Source organism: Podarcis cretensis, assembly GCF_951804945.1.
Source record: "Podarcis cretensis genome assembly, chromosome: 1".
Lineage (NCBI taxonomy): Eukaryota > Metazoa > Chordata > Lepidosauria > Squamata > Lacertidae > Podarcis > Podarcis cretensis.
In genome coordinates this window covers 136,204,195-136,217,812 of record NC_137170.1, presented here as the reverse complement: position 1 = coordinate 136,217,812, position 13,618 = coordinate 136,204,195, and the positions used below count along the sequence as shown (strand labels likewise).

General features: G+C 38.8%; 1 protein-coding gene across 4 annotated transcripts in view; it reads left to right on the top strand.

The window, feature by feature from the left end:
- The window catches only part of ADARB1 (adenosine deaminase RNA specific B1), a 41,613-nt gene extending 28,812 nt beyond the window's left edge, over positions 1-12,801 (top strand). For 3 of the 4 annotated variants that reach the window (XM_079978374.1, XM_079978375.1, XM_079978376.1), the window contains exons 10-11: positions 7,671-7,849; positions 8,911-12,801. In XM_079978374.1, the coding sequence (XP_079834500.1) occupies positions 7,671-7,849; positions 8,911-9,087 (356 nt within the window). In that variant the 3' untranslated portion in view covers positions 9,088-12,801. Of the gene's footprint in view, positions 1-5,179; positions 5,283-7,670; positions 7,850-8,910 lie in introns of those variants that run through there. The other variant, XR_013839555.1, reaches the window with a different exon arrangement.
- Positions 12,802-13,618: the final 817 nt, after the last annotated feature.

Below are 13,618 nucleotides of genomic sequence, written 5' to 3'. Positions count from 1 at the left end.
AAATATATGCAAACACCCCATTCCACTCTGCCCCTTTCTGTGACGTTTTTGGGTCACTTCTGGGTTTGACACAATGCGCATGTGCATGGTTGAGCACATGTTGAACTGCAGGAATGGCGGGTTTCCTGTACTTCTTTCTTTTCCCCCTTGATGGTAAAAGCAGTTGTATTATGAAAAAGCTTCAGTATTCTTTTTATGAAGATGGTAAAAGCAATGTGAGTGGGGTAAAACTGGGCCTCTCACCTTTATATTAAGTTTTAAAGTGTATTTTAATTGTGCTTTAATTTTTAAATCAATTTTCTATCATATTTATTGTTTTATACTGTATTTTAATGTTTTTGATTGCTTTGTGATCTCAGATACTGCCTGTTAGAGGGCTGTTATGTAAGAATAGTAAAAAAAAATACAAGCATACATCTCACTTGTAAACCAGCTGCACTGTAGGAAAGAAAAATGTCTCCGAAAGCAGTCATGGAACTACATGGATTCCTGCCTTGCAGGGGCTTGGACTGGATGACCCTCAGGATCCCTCCCAACTCTACAATTCTGTGATTCTGTACACATAAGATGCAGTTCAGCTATACTTTTTTTTTTTGCTGTTATCAGAAAAATTATTCCAAATCCAACATTTTTTGTTCGTTGTTAATAACCCCAAATCCTATGATTTGTCAGCAGACTTGGGGCAATCTACTGTGCAATATCAAATACTGAAACAGGAAGGTCTAATAAAGAATACACATTACTTTAGTAAATCAGAAACAACAAACAGCCTTGTGACACCTTAAGGACTAACAAATGTCGCATGGCATAAGCTTTCATCGACTGCAGTCCACTTCATCAAATGTATGAAGTGTTATCCTGAGTTACAGGTAACTTCGTTTGGGGAAGTGAGGTTTGTAAGCAATGAGCTCAGAGGGAAATGAAATATAGGCAGTGATAATTATGTAATTAAAAAAACCAGTTGCTGGACGACACAGACATCCTGGCATAGATAAGCCAATTGACACACAGAATGTGCTAAAAATCTTTGGCCTCGGTACATTCCCCAGGGGATTGCCTTGAACTTCTTGCACTGAAATGTGAAACCACTGAATTATAATATATCAAGGGGTGTCACACCCTTTTTCTTGGCCCTACCAAGACTGTGTCTCTGGTGCTGGCATGGCTGCAAATGTTTTTCTGGCAAAGCAGATGGAGGTCCGACATGACGCCAGAGCGAGATGGGGGGACCTGATGTATCCGTTGTCCTCCCAAGAGCCACAGGATGCAGCCTTATCAATAGTAAAAACACATTAATAATCTCCAAATCTGATTAGTGCATCAAAAAGACTTCAGTTTCATATTACTTATTCATTAATTTAATATACTTCAATGTACCTAAAACTGTGTCCTTACTGTTGTATCTAAAAAGGTAAAAGTAGCAAAATGTCATGGAATAGGAAATTTTGTTGGACTTTAAATCCATAAACATACTGGATGAGAAACAGAATGAAATTTATCAAAATAAAACTATTCCAACATCTTTTCCTGCTTTTGATCACCTTTTTCTACCTTTTCCCCATTTGTCTTTCAGTATGTTCATTTCATGGATTTAAATGCAACCACAGCAGGTGCTATAACTCTCTGGCGGGTTTGACTTTATCCACGAAGGCACATGCTTTCATTGTCTCCCGAGACAGATACCAACAACAATTGAATAGAGTCCAACACAATTTCCCATTCTATTACTTTTGCTACATTCTCCCCACCCCCAGTGTTGAGCTGCTAAGATTTTTGCTATTGATAAATAAAAATTCATTTTTTCTGTTTCTGATCTAATTCCATTTATAAATCCCAATAGAATTCTGATAATCTGTCCCTGTTATTTCCTTAAACGTGTCCACCATCTGCACCTATGAATAACTGGATATTTGCACTGAATTTGCATCATATCTGTCTTGTGATATTTAGATCTCCAGCTTTTCGTTTTGCCTTCTAACTAAGTATGTTTCATCCTTCATGAATTCATGTACCATCTGGCTATTATTTCATTTGAATTTTCCAATTCATTTATGTTTAATGTCTTACACACACTCTTCTCCATAATCTCGCTGTTTCCGTATTTAGATCAATAGATCAACATCACAATGCATGTTCTTCCATTCGTTTACATTTATCAGTAAATTCTACATGTTAGAGGTCACTTTCCTTGCATTAACATTTATTCCCTTATTCTTTTTCTTCATTTATCTTGTGCCCAATTTATGAATTGAAAATATTGGTATATTGGAAATTTTATGGTATTCCTTTTTTCAATCAACTCATGATTTTGAACACGTACTACTTCTTTGACTTGCTTACCTTAAACGTACCATCCAGGAGGGATGTGTGCCAATTGTTGCTCTTAGATTCTCAAGTACAGTCAATTATCATTAAAATCAATCTAACATCACATTTGCATAACTAGTATATCTCTCCACCCCACCTTTTTTTACTGTAACTGAACTTCCATTTGGTTTCTCTTTTCGTGTGTTGATTTTGAAAAAGTTAAAGCAACTTCAGCAATATGCACATATTCACTAATGATATTCTTACAAACTAAGAGATATTTAAATTATTCTATATTACAAACGCCTTCTTAACCATCTTTATAACTAGACCAAAATTAACTGAGAGGATATAGATCCTCTAAACTGGATGTTAGCCACATGCCATAAAATCAAACGGGTGTTAATGTCACTTTACTTTCAAACAAATTCTGTATCTTTGTCCTCTTCTAAGCAAAACCAAATAAATTCTGTTTTGGATCTATTTATCGTATATCATGATACCTTCCTGTTTCCTGAATCACCCTCTTAAGTACTTTCAGTTTTTGACATATCTAACTTTCCCTTTACTTGCTGGTTTATTTCTTATAGCTAAGCCAAAATTCCCAACAAAAACAACAAAAAATGTAGATGAAAAGTAGACATTCCTCACTGGTCCCTCTTTCTAACTAGACTTACTTCTGCATTGTTTCATTTATTAATAGTTTTGTACTTGCTTTATGATAACATGCTGTTATTCAACATTGATTTTTTTCTTCTACTTCAAATTTACTTAAAACACCATTAAAAAAAATTTCTTTCCACCCTGTCATAACTTTTCTGCATCAAACACTGTCAAAGTAGCTGGTTGTCGATTCTTACGACTTTCATAAAGTAAACTTACTGCTTTCCTTTTATTGGTTTTTATATACCTTCCCTTCTGGCAACTCCTGCAGCCAAGCTTCTGCCCAAAGTATCACTTCCCTTTGGGTCCCAGCCTGTTCTTCAGTTAAGATGGCATTTTGCTCAGCCCAGGTTTGAAGCTTATTCAGCAAAAACCTTCTATAGACTTTTGACCCAGTATCCAAGAGACTAACTGGGCTATGATTTTTCAGATCAGATCTCTCACTTTTTTTCTTTTTTCTTTTTACAGAGGAACAATAATATTAGATCACCATCCACCAGGAATGTTGCCTGTCCACTTGATATGAGAGAATAGCTTAGCCAAAATGGGTGCCAACCAAGAGGAGTTAAATTTAAATATTTCCTGGGGAAGCATATATTCCCAATGAGCTTTATCTGTTGTTAGGTTTTGAAGTAAGCAACCAATCTCCTGAGATGTCACAGGCAAGGGAGGGCCATATAAAACGAGCCCTGGTGGTTGCCCTCAAAATACAACTGTCCTATGATAGCAAGGATTTGGGCTTCCAGGTGAAGCTTGGAAATACAGAGAACTGAATGGACCAAGTTCCATCCTTTTGATTTTTAGCCACACCCAGCTTCATTCACCTTTATCTTGAATCTGTACCCTTCCCTTATTTTCAGATTCTTGTGAAATTATTTCTCCTTTCTTACATTGTGCATTACAACCATCAATACAGGAGCTGCTTCATCTAAAGGTTTGATAGAACTCTGTAACCCCAGGCTTATTCTTTGTATGGTTGTCTATTACCTCCGCTTCTTACATTCACACCCCTTTCTTCCATTCAGGGCAACTAATCCCCACCCCACCTCATTTTTATTAGTGGATTTTTTTAATGCAGATATAATAAAAGAACAAGAAAAAGGGGAAAGACCAAAAAACCAGCAGCAGCACCCATTAACAATAAGAATAATCCACCAAAAATTATAACTCATCAAACCTAGTTTTAACACATACATTAATAAATGACATCCATGTGTCCAAATAGGTTTCCAAGTGATATTGTTGATTATAAGATGTAAGATCTTCAGATCACCGAGTAATAGATGATCGGAATTAAGAACCACCCCTGTTCTCTATCTGTTAGACTGCACTTCACAGGAATATACATTCATAAATATCGAGGATTTTTCCAAGACAAAGTTAATACAAACATTTCCTTCTTTTCTGAAAGAAACAATTCATATTGGCTTTTTATATAGAACAACAAATATAACATCCCCTCACCCCCATAACAGGTATCAGGTTGTACATTAACATTACTCTGGTGAATCCATACAAATTGAGCAAATGCCCAGCGTATAATGTCCTGGGGATAGCAGAAAGGTGGTTTTATCCATCACAGATAGGCATTCCCAGTGGAGAATATACCGTATTTTTCTCTCCATAGGGCGCACCTGACCATAGGGCGCACCTAGTTTTCAGAGGGGGAAATCAAGGAAAAAAATATGATCCCCCCCCCCAGCTCTGGGAGCAGCGGACAGGCTGCGCACAACCTGTGCGCTTCTCCCAGACCTTCTCCCTGCTTTTGCAGGAGGTGGGGGAATTCCCCCATCTCCTGCAAAAGCCCACAGGAGCCACACACCCTTTAAGGAGCACACGGCTCCTGCGGGCTTTTCTATGAGGAGTGAGAAGGGATTGACGCGGCCAGTCAGTCCCTTCTCCCTCCTGGGGAAAAGCCTGCAAGAGCACACGGAGCTTGTGTGCAGCTCTTGGGGGCTTTTCCCACCTGCCTCCCCCAGCATTCGCTCCATAGGATGCAGACACAATTTCCCTTGCTTTTTAGGAGGGAAAAAGTGTGTCCTATAGAGCGAAAAATACGGTAGTTCAAGCCGTGCTGTTCCGGATGACCATACTTGCGAAAGTGCTTTGGATAATTTTATCTTTAAGAGCAGTTTGGTGAAATTGCTCCTCCCTTCCACCCATAGGGTGGCATGCCTAGGTCTCACTGTTGCTTCTCTTACTATTGCAGATACTTGAGCAACTCACGTCTTTTAGCAGTCTGACAGTTGAGTCACAATTTCTATAACACTAATCAACTAAAATGGATGGAGAGAACTACCCAGCTGCCATTGGTTGTATTTCCTTCTTGTCATCAGACACTTTTGTATGTTGCTTTGGCTTCAGTTAGCATGGCAGCCCATTAGCCTGCATGACATATCACATAAAAAGAGCCAACCCTCGAAAATCACTCGTCGCTTTGGGAAGAGGAAGGGGAATATATGGATTGGGAGTAGAAAGTCTCTTCTAGGCAAATATGTTTCTGGGGGGGGGGGGGGACGGACCACAGGGTGGACTGAGCCAAGTTGCATGGAAGAGGACAAGGTCTTTGGGACACTTTAAAGAATGAGGGGATATAGGGATTGAAAATGTTTTGCAACTGTATTGCAACTTCTGAATAAATGTTTTTTGAATTAAATTATCCAGAAAAGAAAAGAAAGAGAGTGAGGTTAGGAACATTTTCGAGGGTTGAGGATAACTTTCCTGCTGCTCTGGTGGCTGCTTTCAGAACCGACTGACATACCTGTTAAAGATACTTTAAACATATTCTGAAACAGATCTTGGTGTCCCATCATCATATTTCCTGCTTTCTCTGGCTAGCTTCTGGGGTGCAGTTGTCCTTTGTGCTTCAAAGGGCTCACTGAGAAGAATTTCAGTGGTGGAGCAACTGATGGGATAGGTGGGAATCTAAAGAACTTAGACCATGTTTTGCATTCAAGGACATTTTAACAGTATATACTGAACCCTTTATATAATACATTTTTAAAAGTTGGAACAGTTACCTTGAAAGTTGAAGTAAAACAGCGTTCCCCCCCCCCGAAATGCCCCCCTGCCCAATCCACTGCTTTGATTTGCAGAGCTTGGCTACTAGCATGTGACTCTCAGTTTTTAAAAGGGAAATAGCATGCTTTCATTTTTTTCAGAAAGAAATATCACAACTTCCATCATTAATTTTAAAAAGTTACTTTTCCAGTTAAGATACCGGTTAAGCAGATACTTCAGTATGAAGAGAAAATATTGTATCAAAATCGAGTGTAAAGTGCCCCCACCCCGGCTCAGTGTCTCGTGCTGTGGGTGGGCTGGCCTGGCACACCCAAACTTTGCAAACGGCTTCTTGATTTCTGTGAGATAATGAGGATGAAATCCTGCATCCACTTATTTGAGAGGAAGTGCCTTTGAACTCAGTTTGGCTTCACGGTTGACATGTATGGGGTTGTACTTCCAATGACTTGACTAACCTAGGATAAAGTTCTGCTTTAAGGGGTTTGCAAAAACTTCTTGTCAGTGAATACATTCTTCTAATGAAGAATGTGAACATATATATATATATATTGAAAACTAGGAAACCAGGAAATGGCAGAGGTTGTATGACATAAATTTTATGAATTTCAGACAACATTATTGTACCATTTGATTCTCTCAGCCTCTATAAATGCATTAAGGGCTTTTTTTGCGTTGTTATTTTTTTAAAACTGGGAAATCATTCAGCTTCTTGACTATAACGATGTAGTCCAGAGATTCTTAGAGCAATTTATAGCTACATTGCTTGTTGGTATATTTCTGTTGTCATAACATAGCACTACTGATAAAAGTGGTCCCGCACATTTCCCCCCTTGTGGTGTGGCTGTTTCTTATGCTTTAGTGCCTTTAAGCTCCCTTGGTTCCCCCCCACCCACCCACCCACGTTTCTCTTCTTGGAGCTCTGTGGGGTGAAATGGCAGGGCTGCCATTTCTTTTCCATAGAGATCTCTTTCCAGTTGCCCTTGAAGACTGAAGTGCTGCTTTTTGCTCTTCCCTAAATGTGGGGGAAATGAAGTATGGCAGTTTGCTAATAAGATAAGATCAGTTAATCCACACTTTCTTCCCTTCTCTTCCTGGAATTGTGATACCTGACTGGATATCCACATCTCAGAAAGAGGGGACATAAAAGCATCCGAATGATGCTGAGCTTGACATAGTTTTGCTTGTGCTTGGCTCTAATGGAGTGTCCAGCTGCTGCCACTTCATCAGAAAGGGGTTTTTAAAGGGTTGTTTTGCAAACGTAGGTACAATATGGGCAGTTTTATTTTAGAGACTGTTAGTTACCACTAAGTAATGTCATTTTTCCTTTATCCAGCTATTTAACTGCACTCAGATTTGAATTGTAAAAAGATTAACCAAAATGTGATGCAAATGCTCCTCCTAATAAGGTTATGTTATGTTATTCTAACATACATTTCTCCATTTATAACACACCTGCCTTAATGATGTTGACCACACATTCTCCAGTAATGGAAGCAGAATGTTCATGGCTTTATGTCCTACCTCAAAAGAGGAGTGTTCCAGTTTTTCAGCCATTGTTTTAAAGGAGTGTGACATAACATGATTGGCATGTTACATTGCACTCATTTTCTTTGGAAAGAGAAACTATAAAAGGTATGTGAATATTTCTTCTTGTTGAGAGCCCCTCTTCTTTCTTACAGGTATCAGTAATGCTGAAGCCCGCCAACCAGGAAAAGCACCTAATTTCAGTGTAAACTGGACCATAGGAGATGCTGGTCTTGAAGTGATTAATGCTACAACAGGCAAGGACGAAATGGGCCGTGCGTCCCGTCTTTGTAAGCATGCTCTGTACAGTCGCTGGATGCGAGCTTATGCAAAGGTATATTTTGGCAAATGGGTAATTCAGCACCACATCTGTATCAACAGGGCATAAGCATTTGGGCTTTGAGTCTATCATTTACTGGGCAAGCTGTATCAAAGCTGAATGTATCAGAAGTTTGATGCACCCATAAATTTATTTGTATGCCACCTTTCCATAGTTCAAACAATGCTCAAGGTGGCTTAGAACATGGAAAAATGCATACCTACGATGAAAATAGTCATAAACAATAAATAAAATATTTTAAAATACACAACCAAACTGAACAATTTCCACATAAATCACAACAAGATTACAAGATCTCAAACCCCCCCCCCCCATCATCCCAGCCCAAGAGTCTGTTTAGCAGCCTCAGCTGTTGTAGCTGGTCATTCAGGGTCCTACCATCCCAGGCCAGGCAAGGAGAAGATCTTCCAGAACTCATAGCCAAGAAGGGATATTTGCTGCTGTTCCTCCAGGAATGGTGGCCACTGTGCCCGAATACATTGGCTTTCTGTAACCATAGAATGGTTGAGTTAGAAGGTACCCAGAGGGCCCTTGCATCACAGCTAAAGAATGTCAGAGAGGGGCCCATCCAGCCTCTGTTTAAAAACCTCCAAGGAAGGAGTTGACCACCTGAGATAGTCTGTTCCATTGTCAAACAGTTCTTACATCAGAAAGGTCTTACTAATGTTAGTTTGAATCCATTGGTTTGGGTCCTACCCTCTAGAGTAGCAGAAAGCAAGCTTGCTTCATCTTCCATGTGACAGCCCTTCTCCAGGCTAAATATACCCAATTCTCCCAACTGAATAGGTGGGATTAAAATCCAATTAATTTTTCTTGGTTAGTAGGCATTACAGTTTTAAAAAAACCACAAAATGGGGCAGAGGAGAGATGGGAAGTTTGGTTCGTAGCTTTGGATTTTGATTCTGATTCATAAATAAAGAGAAAACAAAACAAAACATGTCCTAGGTATTATTTTGCCAACTGTTTTATAGTTGCGCAGTTTAAAAAATCATATATTGAAATGATAAAATATTTGCTATATGTAATAGGATTCTCTTTCTTTCTAATCTCTCCAGCTTTCTTCCAATCTTCGTTCAAATGTCAGTAAACCAAACATGTACCACGAAACGAAGCAAGCAGCTGCCGAATATCAAACTGCCAAAGAGTGTTTGTTCAAAGCATTTTCAAAGGCAGGACTTGGCGCCTGGGTGGAGAAGCCCACAGAACAAGATCAGTTTTCCCTTGTACTCTGATCCATGGATGCCCTCTGCTTGGAAAAGGGGATAGGGTGGAAACCCTGACGTCAACATTTCATCTACACAGCTGAAACAGCAGCTTTTAGATTTTTATTGTGTTTTTTTGTTGGGGAGAGGCTGACTTGAAACCATTTTTTTCTTTTGCTAAAGTATTAAAACCTTTGGAAAACTGATAATACAATAACTAGTCTAGAATAATACAAAATAATTCCATTACCTTCTAAGGAACTATTGTTTGCAGGGAGTGGGGGAACCCACAATGCAATTCAAAGTGATACATCTGGATAATTTAAATTTTATTTTACTGCATTGTTACCAGGTGCATGATTAATGTAAACCACCTAGGATTTTACACAACACTTTGACTAAGTGGTTTGTTTTTGTGTTCTTTTAGAGCCCAAGAGACAGATTATTTATGTGCTTCTTATAGATTTTTATTTTTTAAATAATTGAGCTCACAAAACCAGACTGGAGGTTGGCTAGCTATTTTTCCCTGCTTCCTTGCTCTTTAAAAACCAGCTGTTGAAAACTTTGTCTCTCTGATTTATGTATTTATTATTGTGTGACCCAGTTTTTAACATACCACTTTTTATTCCATTTTTAAAGTACTTGTCTTCACTTCCCATTTACACACATTGTGAAGTTATTGTTTTTTTACCATTGTAAACTGGAAACTAAATATTTGTAAGCTAACAAATCCTTTTTACTTTGATGTATGAAAACCAGCTTAGAAATAGGCGGATTGTGTTTCACAGGAACTCAGTGGAGTACAACAGTAATATTACCAGTGATGTGGCAATTTCAAAACACTCATTTGTGAGGAAATACGCTGCCTTGCCAAAAACCAGTTCACACACGAACACTACTAAGGGCAAAGGAATTTTTAACCTAACTTATTTTCGGCGAAACTGTTGTGTTCTTTTACACACACCGATATAAGGGTACCAACCCAAATTATTCTGAAATGATCTGTTTGATCTAGTATAACAGGAATAAATATTGAAAACGTTGTTCATATATATTGATGACATCTCCCATTAATGAGCATGTTGCGTGGATCTGATCTCTCAAGGACAGTAGTCCTTGGCTGAGAGAGTTAGGTCCTATGCTGAGCCAAAGTGCAGGACCCTGGCGGGCAGCTGCTTCCGCTGCCTGTGCTTCAGAGCCAGTTGGCGCCAGGAGGGGTTGTCCCAGAGGCAGGGTGCTGCAAATGTCCAGGTGCTGTAGCCAGCAAATCTGTCTCTCCTGCCCATCGCCAAGGTATCAGAAGGTCTTTCTGATAATTTGTGATAGGATGCAGCAAGCCAAGTTGCACTTAATGAAATAGGTGGTGGGACTAATACCTCAGCATTAATTGTAAACATGCAATATTGCTAACATATTATTCCAAAAAAAATAAGAAGGAATTCATAACAATCATGGTAGAAATTTGGGCTTGATCTCAGTAGTTACATTCCAAGAAAGCATGTATTGTAGGTTTAGCAAATTCAACAATTTCCATATGCTTAAAGCGAAGTAATGGTTACATGTTTTGCTAAACCAGTGCCAGAAATCAAAGTTGTAATACTATATGTATATCACATATATCTTGGCCTCTACATGATGTGATGTTCATATTGAAGGTATCACATCAGCTCAAAGTATTTTTTAAATATTTGTGCAACTGTATGTAGTAGGTAGACACGGTAGCTAGCTCCTCACCTCTGGGTATTGTCTGGGTACTGCTATCTACATAGTATTGTGGTGTTACAAAAACTTTACGAAGTTACTTTGCATGTCCAGAAAGCCCTATGCTGTAATTGGTATTCCTCTTCCTTTAAAAAGAAATAGATATATAATATGTTCACTTAAAAAATATTATGAGAAAAAGGCATGATAGCAATAAGTTAATATAGAATTTAATAGAATAAATCAGAATTTTATTATGTGAAGGAAAATAATTTATATGGCATTTTAAATTGTTACTAGGCATTTTCTTGCAGTACTGTGGCCTGAATTATATAGAACATAATCAACACATCCACGTGCTTAAAATGGTCACGTGAATAGTCCCAATGCAGCATATTCCAGTTCAGAGGATCAAGGCCAATTTGTAGACAACTGTGAAGAAAAATAAGAGTATGAATAGGCTTGCCAAGTGTTGAATTAAAAAAAGGCTGGTACCTGGTCAGGGCCTGGGGACAGAGCTCTCCGTTACATGACATAGAATCCAGAGTGAGTCCGCTGATGAGGCAGTTTTTTAGGGTGGACCCAAGTCAAGAGGTCTGGGGGCAGAGCCAAGATTAAATTAAAAACCAAACCAGCACAGGTAAGGAGGAAAATAGCAGCTTTGTCCTTGTCTTTTCTGACACCTGGCTCAAAAGCAAAAATAAATAAAATTGTCCACACTGTTGCTTTCTTCTGGCTGATTGGCAACCCTAATTATGAGCTGGCTGAGAGGTTTTTCACTATAGCAGTTTTAATGAAATCAAAGTGTGAAGATTGCACAATGTATAGCAAATTTGCTGCATTTTATAGCTTGAGAGCAAATGTGTTACGTGTTTTTTCTAATAGCAAAGTGGCTTGCTTGGAACATAATACCAAGTCACAGGGCGAGCAGAAGTGAGCCTGAGCCTCATGCACTCTGCCCTCCTCTCGCCAGCACAACGACAAAGGGATTGCAAGCCTTCACACTTACCTAAACTACCCAGAGTCTATTGTTACGTCCATCCTATGAAAATTCTAGTTGGTTTAAACCATGGTTTATTGAAACAAGCCAAGATCAGTCGGTGGCTTTTGGTTCTGGCTTGTTAAAGAGTGTGTTTAAATTAATCACAACTTCCCCATTATGGGTATAACCATAAACTTTGGTTAGTTTAAAACAGAAAGTGAATGATTTGTAAATTCTGTCCTATTTGGGGAAGAAAAAAGGGAAGAAGTGGTAGCCTATGGGCTGCTTTACTCATTTGTAAGTGTGCCAGATTTGCTCCTTTTTCTCTTCCAACCCATGTCTGTGCCTCAAAGCGCTCTACGGTCGTGAGCATTAAGAACATAATGTGACTATTTGGAGCCGACAGCTGCCCAACTGCTGATTTCACGACCATGCAATTAGTAGCTTTCCTAGAGACAACTCTTTGCCTGGGCGTCTGGTATCTCTCACTGGGGCAACCTATTTGTTTGTGACCGAATAGGCCTGTTCCTATGGCTGCACTGTACAGCCAACAATGTTACCTACCTGTAAAGCAGGGGAAGGGACCCTGGGACACTGTTAAGACTCACAACACTCATCAGCCCATTCCATAATGGTGGGAGCTGAAGTCCAGCAACATAGCGATGTCTGTGGGTTCGTCGCCTCTGCCGTCAAGAAAAGAATTCAGTGGATGTGCGGTGAAAAGTTCCTTGTAACTAGACTCTTACATAGACAGCAATCACAAGTCCCATTTATGTGTTTTTATGTTCATTTCTGTGATCAGCAGGGCAACAACTCTGTACCATCTCATTGAAAAGGATGCTTCCATATGCTGGACAGGAGGGGATGAGTTTCTCTTCCTTTTCTCCCTCAAACAGCCCCTTTCCTCATAGAACAAAAACTGGACTATTGAAATACCTAGCTAATGATGTTGCCACATAACTGCCATGGAGGTTTATTTTTGTTTTTTGTTACAATGTGATAACGGTTCTCCAGGCTTTGAAAAATAAATCTTTGCCTTCCCTCAAAGGAAGCTCTTACCATTCTAAAGACTCTTTTCATGTCTTTGCAGTTGAAGCACAAACTCTTGATTGGGGAGAAACCCCTGGATTCCTTTTGGGAGGTGGGAAAGGGATGTACGAAAGTTATCCAAATGTCTAAATGAAGCAAGCTTACAAATAAAATGAACACAACTATAATTGGAGCCTGCTGTTGCATTTTAAATATAAAGGACCTAAAATACCAACAAATTGGTTTTTAAAGTATTTTAGGTTTTGATGCTTAATACCTCACTGTTTCTGCATGATTTGAGCATTCAAAATAAGTGAGCTTTCAAACATACTTTCATTCTGCTTTACAATGTAACGGATTCCTTGGTCTTCAAAGCAGGTGAAACCTGATGGTAACCAGTACTGTTCCCATAACTAGAACTTTGTTAAAGCAATACATGAAAAATAGTAGTCTTAATAAATCTGCATAAGGTATTTTTTTTTCTTTTTTATAAACTGTTACTACTATTATTATGGTCATTTTTCATACAGAATGGTGATTGACATAAGCACATGCAAAATGCAGTAAGAATAATGAGTGTAACAAATAAAAATAGAAAAATGAAATGAAATTAGATTAGACGGAAGGAGAAAACCGGGAGGCAACTGAGTGAGCATGCCACATACAATCGATCACAAAAAAGAAAAAGGTGATTCAAATTAATTATCGAAAAAGCTCCATATATTTTATCTGTTGAGCAGGAGATTTAGTGGGCTGTGTGGATGAGTTAACAGGAGAAAAACTTAAACCAAGTCAAATAAATGTGGTCTATTTTTGATTAACCATTAACCGTTTGTGTATCAGGTGTTC